This window comes from Camelus ferus, chromosome 9 (genome assembly GCF_009834535.1).
Source record: "Camelus ferus isolate YT-003-E chromosome 9, BCGSAC_Cfer_1.0, whole genome shotgun sequence".
Taxonomy (NCBI): Eukaryota; Metazoa; Chordata; class Mammalia; order Artiodactyla; family Camelidae; genus Camelus; species Camelus ferus.
This window is the reverse complement of record NC_045704.1, coordinates 11006330-11025614: the sequence shown is the minus strand read 5'-3', so window position 1 is coordinate 11025614 and position 19285 is coordinate 11006330. Positions and strand designations below refer to the sequence as shown.

At 43.1% G+C, this 19285-nt stretch overlaps 1 protein-coding gene across 1 annotated transcript; it reads left to right on the top strand.

Annotated features, from left to right (window-relative positions):
- Positions 1–2848: 2848 nt before the first annotated feature.
- LOC116665945 (serine/arginine repetitive matrix protein 3-like) lies at positions 2849–4514 on the top strand (the record flags this gene model as incomplete). The annotated part of the gene is given in 2 exon segments (XM_032487382.1): positions 2849–3188; positions 3191–4514. Coding segments are annotated over 2 exon segments (735 nt in total), but the record flags the coding sequence as incomplete, so codon positions are not given.
- Positions 4515–19285: the final 14771 nt, after the last annotated feature.

The window sequence follows — 19285 nt, the reverse complement described above, 5'->3', positions numbered from 1 at the left end:
ATGGAAATCCTGCTCAGATTAGAAACAAAAATTCCTGATCTTCAGAAGGAAGAAATACAAAGTCCTGTGACTTTTCCAGAATCACAGGTCTTAGTTCAGCTGCGGAGTGACGACATTACAGGTGGGCCTGGAAAATTATTTCACATTCATCCACCGCTTGCCTCCTTCCAAATGCAGAGGGAACTTGTAATATGCAGATATCTAGCACACATCCCAGAAATATCAAGTCAAAAGCAAGGGGTAGACAACAAGAAACTGTGTATTATTTTTGAAGTTTGCCATTAAGCTTCATAGATAATTCAGCTCCGGGACAGCCCCTGATGCAACATGAAACTGGCAGATCATCTGAAGAAAGGTCAGCTGAACCTTGTGATACCACATCATGTCTGAGTCAACAGGGCTTTCAGATCAGTCAGACAGAACAGGGGCTCCCAATAGGCACACAGAGAAAATGCAAACACACCCACCCAACTTCTAAAGGGGAGTTCCCTCACCCAGGGAGAGCAGGCTCCTGCAGGTCTCCAACATCACGTCCCTGTACAAGGCCCTCTGAGCAGCGTCCAGGCACTCCCACTCCTCCTGCGAGAACTCGATGGCCACGTCCGCAAAGGTCAACAGCCCCTGAAATGAAAACACATTTTACCAAGGGGCCATGAGGAGAGTTCTATCCTCATACAAAATGAAAAGCGAGAGAAGTAAGGGTCAATTTAGTTGAAGTACGTGTTTTGACAGTCATGTTAAGGTATTTGGAGCAAATAATGGGTGTCTAATTTCCTATGCTTTTTCATAAGATGATATGATATCCTCCAATTAATATGGATTTTTCATCTTTGTGGAGAATGCATGAAACATGTATATAAAACTCAACACTGGTTTGTCTATGTATGAGTGTTAGACATTATGTTCTACATACCGAGTGTTACTCAGTATCTAGATGAGCTATCTTCAGAAATGAAAAGGTCCACAGAGACTTCAAAACAGTCAAAATCTTAAATTACGGTAACAAAAGCAGTGACTAAATGTGTCTGCACAATTTCTATGTGATAAACATTACTCAAAATAAGTACTTTACAGGCATGAACTTGAATTATCAACAAAACAGCTCATTAAATAAACACCTGGTCCCATTTTACAGAGCTGAAAACTGTGTCACACTCTGAGAAACTAACTCAAGAAGCTAAGAAATGTCACAACAGAGCACCTGAACTCAAGAGACCTGAGGCCTGGAAATGAAGCTTAAGAATCAAACAGTGAATTAACAGAGCATTAAAAGTATACTGACAGAGGGCTCCCTGAGACAACTTCAAAATCAAGTCCAAGATGAACAACATGGAACAGCATAAAAGGTCACTAGAGATGTGGGCACACACACAGGCACATACACATAAAATGTTAGTAATCTTACTACTACTTAAACCATTAACAGGATAGTGTAGAAAAAAATGCAAAACCATGGTGTATACTGAAGATATAATTTAAAATGACAAGATATAATACAGTTTGAAACTATAATGGCCTTTATCAAAACCATAGACTTCGACATCCATCAACTCATGCACACACATCTACACAACATTAACTGCAATGAGAGGACTTGCCTCTTGATATTTTAGGACAATTTTTTAAATCATTTTTCCCATTTTCCAGTAATAAAACATTGATAGAAAATCGGAAAAGTTATTAGTATTGCACATTATATTCATAGATTAAGAACAAAAATTATCACAATAGTAAAGTCAAAAACTTCTAAGAGAATTAAAATTCAAGGCCAAAAACCATGGGGAAAAAATACAGTTATTAAGCAAGAACAGTTCACCAAATATGATCAGAAGGAACCACTCGCCACATTCCCTCTGAAATTACAGTGGAGGGAAGGGGGCTTGGCCAGGGCCCCTGCCTTTCACCACCGAACAAGGTGCCTGAGCGGGGACCATGAGAGGACATAACAGGAGGAGACACATCGAGACAGAGTGTGTGTATCAGAAGGCTGGAACTGTGAACATTCACAAATCTTAGGACAGGGAAAGGCTAAAAGTGAAAGGACGGAAAAAGATACTCCATCCTAAAGAGAGCAGGCGGACTACAAAATACAGACAAGATAAAATAAAGACAAAAAACATTACATAAAGCTAAAAGGATCAATTTACCAAAAAGATAAAACAAGTAAAAATATCTATACATCTAACATTAGATCTCCCAGAAAAATGAAGCGAACATTAACACAAGTGAAGAGACACACACGTGTACAGATCACTCCACCAACAGCAGACAGCACCTGCTTCTCAAGCTCACGTGAGTCTCCACGATGGACCACACACTAGGCCACAAAACAAATCTTAACAGTTTGAGATTAAGATAATAAAAAATAACTTCTCTAAACACAATGAAATGAAACTACAAACAGAAGAAGGACAATTATTCCTCATACGTGGAAGTTAGACAACTCATTCTTAAATAACCAATTGATCTAAAAAGAAATCACAAGGGAATTTTCAAATATCTGGATGAAAACAAAAACACAACACACCAGGATGTATACTGTGCAGCAAAGGCAGGTACTGAAAGTGAAGTCTACACTGTTAAGTGCTTACAATAAAAAAAAAAGCTCAAATCAGAATTCTATTTTTCCATCTCTTAGAAGAAAAATAAAAAACTAAGTCCAAATTCAGCAGAAGTAAAGTGGAAAATAAAGATTCAACTAGAGATAAACAAAATAGAAAGTAGAAAAATATAAAAATCAAAGCAAAGAGTTTTGAAAAAATTAAATGGAAAAACCTTTCCCTAGACTAAGGGGAAAGGAAAGATTCAAATAATAAAAAACAGATATGAAAGAGAAGTGAGTGACTGATGGCAGAGAGAGGTTTTAAAGGATTATCAGGAAGTACTGTGGAAAACAAGGCGCCCACCTCTACGTGGGACTCCGAGCCCGGGCTATTTCTGGCCCTGGCGCGGCTCCAGGCAGGCGTCCGCATTTGCTGCTGGAGGCGGCGCCAGGCCGGCCCGCAGCGCCCAGCACCGTCCCTCCCGGGAGCCCGGCGGCGGAGCTCGCGCATCCCGGCCGTCGCTCCTCCACTTGCTCTGCAGACGAGGGAAGGTGAGCGAGTGGAGCTCCAAGTCCGGGCGGCCCTTGGCTTCCAAGCAGGAAAAGGACGGCGCTGAGCAGCGAGGGCGGGGCGGGCGGCGCAAGCGCTGGCGGGGAGTAGAAATAAGGGTGCTGCCAAGACCCGGAAAACCACAACTCCAGGGAGGAAACCAAGGGGCAGAGGCAAAAAACTGGAGGAGGAAGAAGAGGGCATCTCTCAGGAGTCTCAGAGGAGGCGCAGTGACCGCGCCGAGTGCCGCCGGCTCCCTGGCCGAGGAGCAGTTTCCTTCCGGGGCTGGACAGCTCCGCTCCGCTCCCACCGCCCCCGCAGCTGCCCCAGGCCCACGCATCACCGCCACCCACCTGCGCCCTCACCGCCAAACTACTCCCACACCAGCCACTGCAGGGCCCCCGGCCCGAGTGGGAAGCAGTTTTCCTTTCATTTCAATTCCCAGCGACCCCTCTCATCCACACGCCACACCTGCCCCCCTGGACGAAGCTGACTTCCCACGTCACCGCTCCCTGCGCTGCTGATCCCCACTCCCTCAGCGGTGGGGACATTGCTGGCTGGGCTTTTGGTCTGGGGGTCCCTTCTGACCCCTGACTCTTCCCTTTGGCTTCCCATTAAGGGGCCTGGGAGGGCTCCCCTGGCCTTAAAAGGGGGCCAAGCCCCATCTCCTTCTGACATGGCTCACTCCCACTGTGCTAACAGCAGCAGGTGTGGCTCACACCCATTTTTCTTCCCCACCTTGCCTAGTCCCTGCACTAGGTTGGGCAGCCCCCTACTCGCCCTAAGCAGGTTCTAGCCCATCTTGCCCTCACCCTGGAGTCTCCTGCAGTGATAGAGATGCAGAGCCACCTTTATCCAGGGGAGGCCCAAGGGGCCTGGGTTTCCTGTGGCAGCCACTCAAGGTGGGCTGGAGTCATGCCTCCTCCCCATCTGCTTCCACTCTTGGCCTGTTTACCCTTCCCTTACATGGGGCACTAATAACAAGGAGCTAGCCTTGCTCACTCCCACCCTTCTGCTCCTCCCCACCCGCCAAGGTTCTGGTTTCATCTTTCCTCTGGACAGTTGTGTTATTTTTTGTTCAATGTTTCATTCTTAGACATCCGCCACTGCTGCTGCTACCAGCGCCAAATGTTCATCCTTGTTGCCTCCTGTTCTGCCCATATTCCCCTCCTCCAAGATGCTCTTGGAGGAAGGGGCCTGGGGCAGAGCAGGCTGGGTTACCGACTACCCCAGTCCCAGGGAAGGTGGGGCCCTGTCCCTAGGATGCTGCGGCAGAGTAAGGAGGGGGGGCCTGTTTTGACCAGCAGGTGTAGGGGCCACCTTCTCCCCCTGTTCTGTCAGGGAGGAGGTAGCCAGTATTTGTCCCAGCCTGGGGCCCCCTTCTGGTTTCCTATTTGCAGTTACTTGAATAAAAAAAAAAAATGAAAAAGAAAATAATGCATCCAAACTACATAATCTGGAAGATACAGGTAAATTCTTAGAAACATACAACTAACAAAACCTTAACCAGTAAGAAATAAAAAATTTGAATCAAATTGTAACTAGAGACATTCAAGTAGTAATCAAAAAATCTCAAAGAAAAACCCAGGACCAAATGCCTTCACTACAGAATTCTACTGAACATTTGAAAAAGAATTACCTCTAACCCTGCTAAATATGTTACAGCTGAAGAGGGAGCACTGGCAAACTCATTCCATGGAGCCAGCGTAATTCGGAAACCAAACTCAGAGAAAGACCCAACAAGAAAGAAAAAGTAGAAACCAGTATCACTAAGGAATACTGATGCAAAATCCTTAACAAAATACTAGCAAACCAAATTCGACACATTTGACATCATGACCAAGTGTATTTTATTCACGTTAAGGAGTAAGGAGGAATGAAGAAACAAAAATCAATTAATGTGAATCACCACATTAATAAATTACAGGAAAAAACCACACAGGATCATCTCAACTGATGCAGAAAAAAGCATTTGACAAAATACAGGAACCTTTCAAGATGAAACACTCAACAGCGGGGGAAGGGGGGTAGCTCAGTGGCAGAGTGCATGCTCACCTTGCGTGAGGTCCTGGGTTCAGTCCCCAGTACCTCCTCTAAGATTAAATAAATAAATAAACCTAATTAACTCCTCCCAGCAAAACAAAACAAAAAGTAAATTAACATTTTAAAAAATCATCCAACCAACTAGAAACAGTAAATTATCTCAACATAATGAACACCATCTATGAAAAAAACACAGCGAACATCATACTCAATGGTGAAAGAATGAAAGCTTCTCATCTCAGATCAGGAAGAAGGCGAGGATGAAACCTTATCTGCACTACTGCTCAACAAAGTACTCAGAGTCCTAGCCAGACGTTTCAGACAAGAAAAAGAAATCTGTTATCCAAATTAAAAGTCAAATTTCCTTCTTTCCTAGATGACGAAGTTTTATATGTATAAACAGTAAAGATTCCACAAGAAAACTGCTAACTCAAAAAAATTTTTAGAGAAGTTGCAGGACACAAAATCAACATGAAAAATCAGTTCCATTCCTATACACAAAGAACAACGTCAAAAGAAAATAAGAAAACAGTGTTATTTACTATAGCAGCAAAAAGGGATGAAATACTGAGGAGTAAATTAGCCAAGAAGGTGAAAGACTTGCACACTGAAAACTACTACACATTCCTAACAGAAATCCAAAACATAAAAATAAAGAGAAAGATATCCAGCACTCATGGAAGACCGACTACCCTTAAAATATCCAAACCACACCAAGTGTTTTACAGAGTCAATGCAATCGTTACCAAAATTCCAACAGCAAATTTTGCAGAAATAGAAAAAAAAACATGCTGCTCTACACTGGAATTTGACACAACATTGTAAAAAGACTGTAACTCAATAAAAAAAATGTGTAAAAAATAAAAATAAAACATGGAAACATGCAAAAAAAAACCAAAAAAACAAACAAAAAAAAACCACATGCTAAGTCACAGGGAATCTCAAGTGACTACAAACTGCCAAAACACTCTTGAAGAAGAAAGATGAAGCTCCCAGATTTCAGAACGTATCACAAAATTACCAAGATGGCATGTTACTGACATAAACACAGATACATAAACCAGTGACAAAGAACACAATGCTCAGAAATAACCCTTTCTTATGTGTAAAATGTATTCAAAAAGGTGCTAAGACTACACCATTGGAAAGAAGACAGTCTCCATAACAAATGGTGCTGGGAAACCGGGTGCCTACGTGCAGAAGAATGAAGCTGAAGCCTTACCTGCATCAAATCAAAAACGCCTGTGTGTCAAGGGGCACAACCAACAGACGGAAAAGACAAAATATGAAGAATGGAGATGACAAAAGTGATTTAAAGGATTTCCAACACTCAGCAATGCAGGTTGAGTTCACAGTTTAAAATAAATGATCGAAGTGGGGGAGGGTACAGCTCAGCATGTGAGAGGTCCTGGGTTCAATCCCCAGCACCTCCATTAGTAAACAAATGAATAAACCTAATTACCCCCCTCAAAAAACAAACAAAAAAGGCCCAAAAATAAATAAATAAATAAAAATTTAAATGAAGAACAGAATCAGTGGGTAAAATAGATGATGGAATAAAATACCCTGTGTATCCCTGATGGCCCTTTCGGAACTTCCCATTCCATTCCCAGTCGTTACAGCTGTGTAATCAGTGACGCACTCCAAATGCTTCGAACGTGTTGTAAAAAGAAAGAACAAATTTCTCTATGTTGGTCTCTTCCAGAATTTACCACGTATTGTGCACATTACTACCTGACTTCCCCGTGCAGCTTCTTTCTCTGGTTTACAGAAAGCGGACAGCGCACCCAGATGGGCCCCTAAACCCTCCCTGCTGCCCCACAGCACTGACTCCGCGTCTCCAACCCACGGGGGTGAAGCCCGCCCAGGACGCCGCCCAGGGAGCCGCTTCACAAGTCCCAGGTCCCGAGGTCCCGGGGCTGGAGTCTGAGTGGGGAGGACAGGCGCTGAGGGAGGGCCCTGGGTGACTGTGCATGTACAGGTGTCAGGCAGGACACTGCAGAGTCAGACAGGATTAGCGAGTCCAAGGAAAAGGGCATTTCAGGAAGGACAGACTGAGAATCCAGTGAGAATAGGACTTTACCTGAGAAGGATCCATTTCTGACTTCTTTTTTTCCTCTTCCTCCTCTTCTGGACTTTTCCTTCAGGAAAGGTGAGTCTTTAGAGGTCAATCCTGAAAGTTGGAAAAATGTCCTTTAATGCTGAGAATCAACACAGCCCTCCCTGTGCCACAACCACACACACAGGGGAGACCTCACCACATGGGACAGACAGTCCTCTGCTGCCCACTGTCACAGGAGGGACTCAGGACAGGAAACTCCACACACAGACCAACAAGGGAGTTTCCCCACACTGTCCTGAGATCACCCTCCCCTCCTGGTGAGCCCCTCCCCTACACGGCAGCAGTGGGCGCCTCAGCTGGACCCGACAGCCCCCTTCAGGTCACAGACCAGGCCCTGATCCATCCCCACGCAGAGCAGAGCCCCCTCCCCCTCAGCCCGGATCCCAGCCCTCAGGATGGGAGGACTCAGAGTCAGGATGCTCAGTGAGGGACCCAGACTGGAATCACCTGGGGGCCCATAAATATCATTAAGGCTGGACCCCCACACAGACTATATGAAGGGGAATCTCTGGTCAGAGGGTCTGAAACATGTATATGCAAAACGCCTATTATGAATACAGCAATACTCACGGGAGTGCAGATATGTCCCTGGAAATACTGATTTCTTTTCTTTTGGATATCCACCAGAAGTGGGTCTGACTGTGTGCCTCTTTTACACTTAATTTATTGAACACCCTCCATATTGTTTTCCAGTTTGGCAGAACCATTTACATTCCCACCAACAGTGCAAAAAGGTCCCCTATTCTCTGTTTTGTACCTGTGTGTGCGTATGTGGGGAGGGACAAGAGTGCATAACAGAATATCCAGCACTGACCTGGTAGCAAGAAAGTTGCAGCTACGTCTTGTGAAGGATGAGCCTCTGGACCGCTGATCGCTGTGGTGTTGCTGCCCTCTGATTCCTGGAATAATCCTTCCCTACGTCACAGAATTTTATGGCCCCTCTCACCTTGGGCCCATAGGCACATACCTAGCAGGCCCACCCTACTGAAAACATTCTGCAATTTTCAGCTGACGACACATAATTTCCCTTCTGTAGTCAAACAAACTCAGACTCTCCCAGAGCACAACACAGTCCCCACAGGACCCAAGCTAACTGCCCATCCTGCTATACAATGACAGGAAACACTCCAAACTGCAGTAACTCGTGTCATGAGGGAAATGTACTTAAGACACCCACGGAGTCACTAACCACAAGACAATACATTCACTGACAGTGACCCTGACCAAGCACTGTCATCTCCAACACGACTGATAAGAGGGATATTTCCAATGACACGCATGACCCAGTGTGACCCCAAAGCTTCCAAGGAAACATGTCAGTCTTCTGCATCTTTCCAAGTGCATCTGAAACCTTCTTCACTAGGAACCCAAAATACTCAAAGATATCAAAGGTATCTGATAAAATTATCTCTGCGATTTTCCCTCTAATTACTCTATGGCTTGCATGATGATTCTCGCCCTCCCAAAAGACCCCTACAAGTCACGGACTGGAGTGAATGCTGGGGGGCACCTTCTAAATCCAGCCCCTCAGGACAAGGCACCCATCCTCCTACACCCACAGTTCCGTGGGCTCAGCTCAGGCCTCGGTTCTAACACCACTGAAGGAAACGGTTTCTCTGTGCCGTTCCACTGCCATCACTTCTCCTCACGTGTGATGTGAGTTTCCCAATTAAGCCCATGCATGCAAAACCCAGTCTCAGTATCCATCCCACGGAACTGTGCTAAGACACCATGGTACCTGACACCGTTCCATGCAGGCTGCAAATACGAACAAAGCCACATCCTGGTCCTGCAGCCTGAATGAGACATCCCTTTCAAACAGATTCACACAGTCCTTGATCCCACAACTCCACTTAGGACAGGCGCACACACCGCTCATGGGGCTCATCCTGACGCCCACACCGGCTGCCAGGCCCCTCCTGCAGACCCCACAGGCTCCCCTCCACTTTCCCCATTTCTCCGCCTCTCCTCCACGCACGCGTGGGGAACAGGGCTAAAAGGGAAAGGACCTCTCAGCAAAGGCATCACAACAGGAACACACACAAGCTGCCACCCAAAGGACACTGGACATTGAGTATGACGGTCAGGAAGCAGGCCCTCCTGGGAAAACTTACTAGCAGCTGGGGAACTGATGGAGACCAGTCACAAAGGCATTTGAGACCAGCGAGGAAGTCTTGGAGACAGACGGTCCCCAGATTTCTTGTCTCCTGTTCTCCCCACTCACAGGTAATTAAAAGATACTTTAGCTCTTTGAGGGAGGCCACCATCATGCCCCCTTAGGCTCCAGACTTCTACTCACCCTCAGCACAGTGAGATCACTATCCCTGACTCTGAGCAGAAGCACTGATGGAAGGCAAAGCTCCCAACAAGGTGGGAACAGGTCCCTGGATGTGCACAGCCTGGAAGACCTGGGGGCTACAGCACAGCAGTGACACAGCACACTTAACATGGGGACACCTCAGGACACTGCATGAGGACACCAGTTCTGCTGGGCTTTTTAGGACTTACTCCATTTTATGGCTCTTACTTTGAGCAACTAACTAGCCACGTGACATCTCTGACAAGCATTCCTCACAACAGTCTAAAATTACGTACTACTTACCAAAGAAATTTTCCAATACATAAAGAGAATAAAGTACTCAGGCTTGGAATAAATCTGAGACAAATTTTAAAAAGAAATAATATGTGAATTACTTTTAACCCAAAACTTTGGTGTCAACATTTTGGGGAAAAAAATGAGGATAGAAAAGAATTTAGAAAAGAATGACATGAGTAGAAAATTAGAGGCCACCAAAGATGGTTTCAGAAGTTAAAAATTTATTGGAAAGTAGAAACTTAATGAACTTAAGTCATTCCAAGCTACAAAAGAGTATGTAAAGAAACAAAAAAATAAATACATTACAAAATACACCACTTTCAAAGTTCCTTTAAAAAAGTACCACGTAGGGACAGTCATTTCTTGCCCCACGTGTCCTCCCCTGACCTCCTTCCATCGTTAGGAAAAGGGAAGAGGGTAATTCATAACTGCCTGATTCATGCCACTGCTCCCCAGGCTGGACAGGGGCTGCAAATGGAAGCTATCTTCCAGTACAAGTAATTAGAAAATGCACAGGCCTTACAGAACGTTTCATAACTCCAGCCTCATCTGTATAATTCAAACAAAATTTAAAATTCTACGGCCGCCATTTTTCATGATTTAATCGTCCCATCGAAACAGCTCACCTCCAGGTGAATCCAGTTTTCTCCTGTATCTGCACTACCGTTTCCTTTCATTCTGTTTGTTTCCCTCTTTTGTCTTTTTGTTCCCCACTCTTCTGCTCTCTCTCCCCTCCTATGTCTTCCCTCACTCCTGTCCTGCCCCACTCTGCAACTCTCTTTCCCACTTGTTGCTCTTTATCTCCAATCTTTTTTTTTCCTCGGGAGAAGGATGGATTTACCACTTGAAATAAATGAGAACACCAGGGATCTTTCCCAAAGCAGTGCCTCCTCTCTAACCTTTCTGATTGCCCTAAATCTCCATATATTTCTGTCTCCTTCTTCCTCCATCTCTGCTTCCTCTCTGGCCTCTGGTTACACCTTTAATACCCCACTTACAGTCCCTTAGGCCCACTCTCTGGTACTCCCTGGTAGCTATACTTCCTGCTCTCTCTTCCTCTGCTTCTCCAGTTACTAGTTTTCCTTTCTCTCCCAGCACCACGACGCTGAGGGTCATGGTTCCACCTGTTTCATCCTCTCCCCCTACTCTCCGTCTGAAGAGCCTCACCACCGTTGCGGTCCCTTCTACCGCTGATCCTGAGCCACTCTCCCTACGACGATCTCCAACACCTGGAGATGGGCTTTTTAATGTACCTCTATTTAATTCACCTGTTACTTTCAAGGTTTAATTTCTTTCCTCTTACTGTCTCTTTTGTCTCTCTACAAGTGCCTCAACCATCCTCTACGTCCCCAACGGTCCTCCCTCGTTCTTTTCTCCTTATCAGTGTTTCTATTTTTCTCTCACACCCCTCACCTGCTTTTCCTGGTCCTCTCGACCCACGTATTTAGAAAGATAGCGACTGAATGAGATGGCCGCCTACCGAAGACACCATTTTCCACCAGGGTGCAATTTGGGACGTAAAAACAAGGCTAGGGATGGTCACCTCTAACTTCCCGGGGTGGGGGAAGGGCTGACTACGTAGAAAGGCCTGAAAAGGACGCGAGGACACGGGCTGGCAGGCAGGGGGTCTCAGGAAAGGGCCGGGCTCCCGAGAATCCTGGGACCCGGGGAGAGGACGCGGCCTCACGAGAGCGAGGCCGCAGGCGCTGCCCTCCAGAGGCCGAGACAGCGAGGTTGGGGGCGGGGGGAGGGGCAAATCCGCCTCGCGGAAGGCGACTTTACATGGGGAAAGGGATTGGGGGACTGGGGGGGCGGCGGTAGTAAAGCGTTTCAAGCAGGAAAACGGCAGAAAGGCGGTGTCTCCGTGACTGAAGGTAGAAAAGCCAAGGGCAGGGACCACTCTCAGGAAATTCAAACCCAAAGGAAAATGATAACCGAAGTAGAGCAACGCCGTCCGGACTTACGTGGGGCCGAAGACCCAAGTGCCGAGGCCTTAGGTCCGTAGCAACTCCACACCCTGAGGACTAAATGAGCGGGATGATGCGGCACAGAACACCAGAAAACAGAAACTTCGCTCTGTTGCGTGACCTCCACGCCGCTCTCCGCTTCCGGTTCCGGGAGAAACTCTTGAGGGTAGAGTAAGAGGCGGGACTTCCGGAGGCGGGGCCCCAGCGAATAAATAACGGAGAGGGCGTGGCCTGGGCGGAGCGCTAGCGGCCGAGGGCGGGGGCGGAGGGGCAGCGAGGCAGCGAGGCCTGTTCCCAGAGTCGCGCAGCAGGGAGGGGAGATACTATCCCATACCTTGAAGCAATTGTTTTAAGTTACTGTCTGGAAGAGACTTTAGGTAAAAGTTTACACTGATGTGGACCAGTTATGTCAGATGCCAAGATGTTTTATCCTCAGATAAAAAAGGTTTAAAAATAAGCTCACAGGGAGAAAAAAAAAACATGACAATGAATATATGTATGTTCACGTATAACTGAAAAATTGTGCTCTACACTGGAATTTGACACAACATTGTAAAATGACTATAAGTCAATAAAGAAATGTTAAGAAAAAAAAAAGGTTTAAATAAAAAGCTGTTTTGCCAGCAGTTAGCGCTCATGATCTGCTGCCCAGGGATAAGCAATCCAGAGGTCCCGGAACTTGGGGCTCCCAGACGGGAAAGAGAGGGGTTGACATGGGGCGTTGGTAGGATCCAGGAACATTTTCAAAATTGGAATTAATTTAAGCAGTTTTAAAATAAACAAGAACTGGACTAGTCTCTGTGTTACTAATGCAAAAAACAAATACAAAACTCTCCCTGGGTAAAATGGGATATATACTGACACCCTACAGAACAGCTTTTCTGATTCATTCACGCAGAAGGGCAAACTGAACACACTGCTCAGTTTCACAATCTCAGGGACAGAACCTGGGATCTGAGACTGGAGGACTAAGGCATCTGACAATTTAGGTCATTAACCATTGCCTTGAAAAAAGCAATGCAGTTCTTTAACTGCTATAAATGGCATTATTCTTTCTTTTGTCCAACGTGTTTTAATTATTTCCTTTTTAAAACCAATTCTTTACGTAGTAGCATTTAAGAGTTGTTTACACAACTCTGTATACACTGATATACATCACTATGTAAGTTCCAGGTTTACAGCATATGGAACAATACCACAATGAATTTAGTTAGCATCCGTAATTTCATACTGATAAAGAGGGCAAAATAGGAGAAAACATTTTTTCTTTTGATGAGAACTGCATTATTCTTTAAAATACCTATTCTAGCCCACATCTTTGATGAATTACCTTCTGAATTTACATTGTGAATAAAAAATTCTTTAAAAAAAAAAAAAACAAGGTAAAAGTATCTTAGAACAAAATACACCTAAGCTAGAAGTAGGAAAAATGATTAGACTAGAGACAAATGAAATGGAGAATAAAACTACAGAAAATGACAAAAGTACAAAATGCTTCTTTGAAAAGGACAAGAAAATTGACAATTCCTCATCTAGATTAACAAAAAAGGGGAGAAGACTCAATTACCGAATAAGAAAAACATAACATTATAACAGATTACAACTAGTTTTACAGAATTCTTTTTAATTTAGAAAAAATACCCAGATAATTCTATGTCTAAATATAGGATATAACCTAGAAGAAACAGATAAATTCCTATGGAAACAGAACCTACCAACACAGAATCATGAAGAAATTAAAAATCAGAACATGTAACTTGTAAGGAGACTGAATCACTATTCAGAAACCATTCAACAAAGGAGAACCAGAGAGCTTCATTGCAGAATTCTATGCAAGGTTTAAAAACAATATTAATTAATTAATTAAAAAATAAAATAAATATAGGATAACCTAGAAAAAATGGGTAACTTCCTATAGAAACAGAACCCACCATGAGAGAATCATGAAGAAATTAAAAGTCCAAAAAATCCTGTAACTTGTAAGGCGACTGAATCACTATTCAAAAACCACTCAACAAGGGAAAGCCAGAGACCTTCACTGCAGAATTCTACCCAAAGTTTAAAAACAATTAAGACCAACCTTCCTTAAACTTGTCCCCAAACTACTGAACAAAAGGGGACAGTTCTCAACTACCTCTATGAACCCAGATTTATTCTAATACCAAAGTCAAAGACAGTACAAGAAAACCACAGGCTAAAACTTCTAATGAATAATGAGGCAGAAATCATCAATAAAATAGTAAACTAAAATCAACATCACATTAAAAAGATTATACACTTTGCCTAAGGAGAATATGTGAAATGCAAGGATCCTTCCACATGTGAAAATCCTTCAAAGTAAAACAACACACTAACAGAATGAAAGTAAAAACTTCCATGATCATCTCATGTGACACAGAGAAAGCATTCAACAAAAGACAATAGCCTTTCATGATAAAAAAAAAAAAACAATAAAACATGAATAGAAAAAAACTAGCTCTAAACAATAAAGGACGTATGTCAACAGCCCACAGCTAACATCATACTCAATAGTAAAACACTGAAAGCCTTTCTTCTAAGACCAGGAACAAGACACGGATACCTTTTCTCACTATTTCTAAAAATTTATTACTAGAGTTCCTAGAAAAAAAAAAAAGTAGTTCAGGAAAGAATGCATAGTCGGAGTCAGGGGGGTGGGGGTAAAGGTATTGCTCAAGCAGTAGAACACATGCTTAGCATGCACGAGGCCCTGTATTAAATCCCCAGTACTGCCTCTAAAAATAAGTAAATAAATAAACCTGATTACCTCTCTTGCCAAGAAAAATTAAAATTAAAAGAATGCATAGGCAGAAATAGATAAAAGGTACCCCAACAGAAAAAGAAAGCAAAACTATCTGTTTACAACTTATACGATCTAATATGTAGAAAACTCTGAAGATTCTGGGAAAAAAATGCTAGAAATAATGAATAAATTTGAAAAAATTACAATATATAAAAGCAAAATGTAAGAATCAATTAGTTTCCTATATATTACAAATAATCCAAAAATTGAGAAAACGATTCCATTTTCAATAGCATCAATATAAAGCAAAATATTTAAGCATAATGTTATACAGGAAAGGAATTATGTGTCCACAGTAAACTAAAAACACTTGTGAAAAATGCTCAAAAAGGCACAAATACATGCAAAAATATCCCAATTTCATGAATTGGAAGCCAGTACTGTCAAGTTGTCAATATTAGCCAAAACAATCAACAGATTCACCCCAATCCCTAAAGAAATCCCAACCCCAAATTTCTTGAAGAAATAGGTAAATCCATCATGTAACTGATAATAGATTCGTATCTAGAATATATAAAGAACTGTAAAAGGGACTGATCACCAATTCCATCATGGGGGCGGGGGGCGGGGGGGGCCTTCCCCAATCAAGCATCTCACACTTTGCAAACATAAAAACAAAAACAACTAAGAGTAACATCCAAAACACAGACCTCATGGTAAAATAAACAAATATCAAGATAATTTATAATGCATAGAAATCTACAAAATGAAAACAGGAAATTTAAGTATCTTAAAACAGATTATGGTTCACCACTGAAAGTATCTGTCATTCAGACACTTCAAAATTAGATCTGGAGATAGAAGGAACAGGGGCACACACAGGCGATGAAAAATGTGGCGTCATTAATAATTTAGTCAACAGCCTTACAGATATGAGGATGAGAAGTTGGACCATGTTGTTTCTAGGAGAAATTCCTACACTATTTACTGAGGCTCAAAAGGGATGGTCATTAGTGTATGTAAGCAACACTGTCACAATGCCCTTGAGACAGGCTTTTGTGACATGCCTCAAAAACAGGAAAATAAAACTGGAAAGACTCACAGGTCAGTCTCTCATGATAGTTTGCTTCTCCAATCTTACAACAAATGGCCACTCTACCAAGTAGCTTCAGGGAGTGATTCTGTACACAGTAGGACAATATTACAACGGTGGGGAGGGTCTAGCTTAGTGGAGGGGGAGGGTAGAGCTCAGCTGGCAGAGCACAGGCTCAGCATGCAGGAGGTCCTTAGTTCAGTCCCCAGTACCTCCTCCAAAAACAAACAAACAAACCTAATTACTAACCCTCCCCAAAAGTAAAATAAAAAAATATATATATATTACAGCATATGACAGAAAGTACTCTCCATGAAACATTTTTTGTTACCCAGTAAACCCACCCCATAGAGTCCACCAGAAGCTGTCCTTTAATTCATGTTGGATTATCACAGCAAAGAAACTGGGTAACATTTCAGACCCTACGACTATGTATTTCAAAAGCACATTTCAGAGGGATAATCATGCAAATTTAGGAGAATATGAAATCAGGAAGAGTATGCATTCCATGACTAGGTAGACAGTACTACAAGGGGAAAAATGCATGATATGGAGGTCAGAGCTTATAGACTATCCGCATGGAACCATGAACTCTACCCACAGATGCCACGCGCAGAGCATGAAGACATATATTCTCACCATGTGGGACTGGGGATGAGAAGATCTCTCTGTTGGCTGTCCTGACAGTCTTTCTAAGTAACCATCACAGAGGATCCAGAGGACTGGCTGAAGTGTGTGGCAAAAGCAGAAAAAAGGCTGAGGGATGTAAACAAGCAGACAGAATCATGCAGGTTCTGAGGTGCCAGATGGAATCAAAGAGCAGCCAGCGTGTTCCCATTCTGTGAGTAGGTCTTCCAAGAACATCCAGTGGGGAGGGAACTGGGCAAGGGCCGGGGATTGGAGTCTGGAGGCATCAGCTCTGATCAATGTGGACTGAGAACAGAGCATCCGGTGGAATCCCACCCTGAAGGAGAGAGGAGGGGACAAAAGACTCCAAAAAAACAGCCCGCCTCACGCTCTTCAGAGTCAAAGAACGAGCTCACAGGAGGCACATGACAGTGTTGAACATGGAACACTCTGCTGTTGTCTCTTGGAGCTGCAGCACCACGGAGGGTGAAACCACACATTTCACATGTTGAAGGGTAGAGGGATATGTTGGGGAGAAATAAAACTGTTTGTGAAAGTTCACAATAAATAAACTTTGGATTTCCCAAAAAACTCTCTAGTGATCAGTTTCCCAAACACTATTCATGGGGCTGCCTTTGAGATCTGACCTGTGATCACAATTTGCACACATTCCCAACAATTAGATTTTTTTTTTGCTATTTTCACATCATTCTTCTCAGTCCTGGGCTCTTCTCCTTGCTCCAAAATGCAAATATTTGTATCAGAAACAGAAATCCCTACATATCAAAAGACATAAACATCAAGTGCAGTCACTTTTCAGAATCCCAGCTCTTTCCTCAGCTGAGGAGTGAGGACATTACACGTGGGTCTGGAAAAGTATTTAGCAAACTCGTCCTCCACAAGCCTCCTTCTGAATGCATGGGGACAAGTGCAATATGCAGACACCAGGCTCTCTTAGTAGAAGTGCTGAGTCACAAGCACATGGTGGGAGGAGAGCGGAGAGCTTAGCGGTAGAGCGCACGCTGAGCACACAGAAGGTCCTGGGTTCAATCCCCTGTAGCCCCTCTAAAATAAGTAAACGTAATTCCCACCCCCAAAAATAATTTTCAAAAATGCACAAGGGTAGAAAACAGGGAAGTGGATATATGAGAAGTTTGCCACTGAGCTTTATAAACATGTAAGCTCTGGAAAAACACCTGATGTATCACGAAGTGGGCAGAGCCTTTGAGGAAAAGGTATGTTTAAACTCCTGATGCCAAATCATGAAGCTGTTCATGTCTGAGTCACCGGAGACTGCAGATCAGTCAAGTGAATCAGGGGCTCCCAAGAGGCACAGAGGGAAAATGCAAAGACACCCAAGGGTAGATCCCAACTCCCAGAGGGAAGATATCCTCACCCAGGGGCAGCAGGTTCCTGCAGGTCTCCAACATCACGTCCCTGTACAGGGCCCTCTGAGCAGGGTCCAGGCACTCCCACTCCTCCTGGGAGAACTCGATGGCCACATCCTCGAATGCCAAACTTCCCTGAAATGAGAACACATTTCACCAAGGGGCTGTGAGGAAAGCTCTTATTTGCACACAAAATGAGGAAGAGGAGAGAGGGGTAAGGATCAATTCAGTTGCTGTAAGTATTCTGATACTTCCCTGGAAAAGGATTTAGAGTAAATCATGGATCTCCAATTTTAAATTCTTGTGCTTTTCCACTGAGATTTTGATATCCTTGAATCAATGTGGATTTTTCATTTTTTGGACAACACATGAAATACATATATATAAAACTCAATAAAACAAGCTCATACTGCATAGCACAGGGAACTCTATTCATTATCTTGGAGTAACCTATGGTGAAAAAGAATATGAAAAGAAATGTATGTTCAGGTGTGACTGAAGCATTATGCTGTACACCAGAAACTGACACATTGTAAACTGACTATACTTCAATATACATATATACAAAAGAAAACCTCAACAGCTGTTTGTCTATGCAGGAGTGTTAGATACTCTGTTCTACGCACTGAGTGATATTCAGTATCTAGATGAGCTATGGTCTGAGGGGTGTCTTCCAAGATGACAAAGTCCACAGTAGCTTTATGGAGAGGTCAAAAACTTAAATTATAATAATGCTAACAACAGCAGGGACTAAAGGTGTTTGAACAATTCCTATGTGCTAAGCATTACTCCAAATGCTTTACATGTACTAACTTGTAATCAACATAGTATCTCATTAGAAGGGGGAAGGGTACATATAGCTCAAGTGGTAGAGCACATGCTTAGCATGCACAAGGTCCTGGGTTCAATCCCCAGAACCTCCATAAAAAAAGTTAATAAATTTTTAAAAATTAAAAAATTAATAAATAAACCTAATTACCACCCAACTCAAAAAAATTTTTTTAATTAAAAATAAAAAAAAAATTCTCAGAGTAGTAAAAATAATGTCAAACAAGGATATGGAAAAAATACATTGTTATTAAGGAAGAATATTTTGCAGGGAAAGTATAGCTCAGCGATAGAGTGCATCTTCAGCATGCATGAGGTCCTGGGTTCAATCCCCAGGGCCCCCTTAAAAATACAGATAAACTTCGTTACCCTCCCACAAAATCTTAAAAAAAAAATACATTGAAAAATTTTAAAAGAGAAAAAATAATAAAGACCACCAATAATAAATATAATAACAATGAAAATGTTTGAAACATTGTGAGAATTACCAAAATGTGAGACACAAACTGACCAAACGCTGTTGGAAAGATGGCACCAAAGACCTCCATGCAGGGTTGCCAGAAACCTTCAATGTGTGAAAAAAAAAATTCAGTATCTGTGAGAAGCAATAAAGCAAAATGCACAAAAATCAGGAATATGCTTGTATAGATCAAACAGAAAGTTACCATAACCACAATTACATATGACATTAAGTCAATTAAAAATGGAAAGACACACCCGTGAAATTAACTACAGACGCTGAGTAGTTGAAGGGTATAAATAACGTGC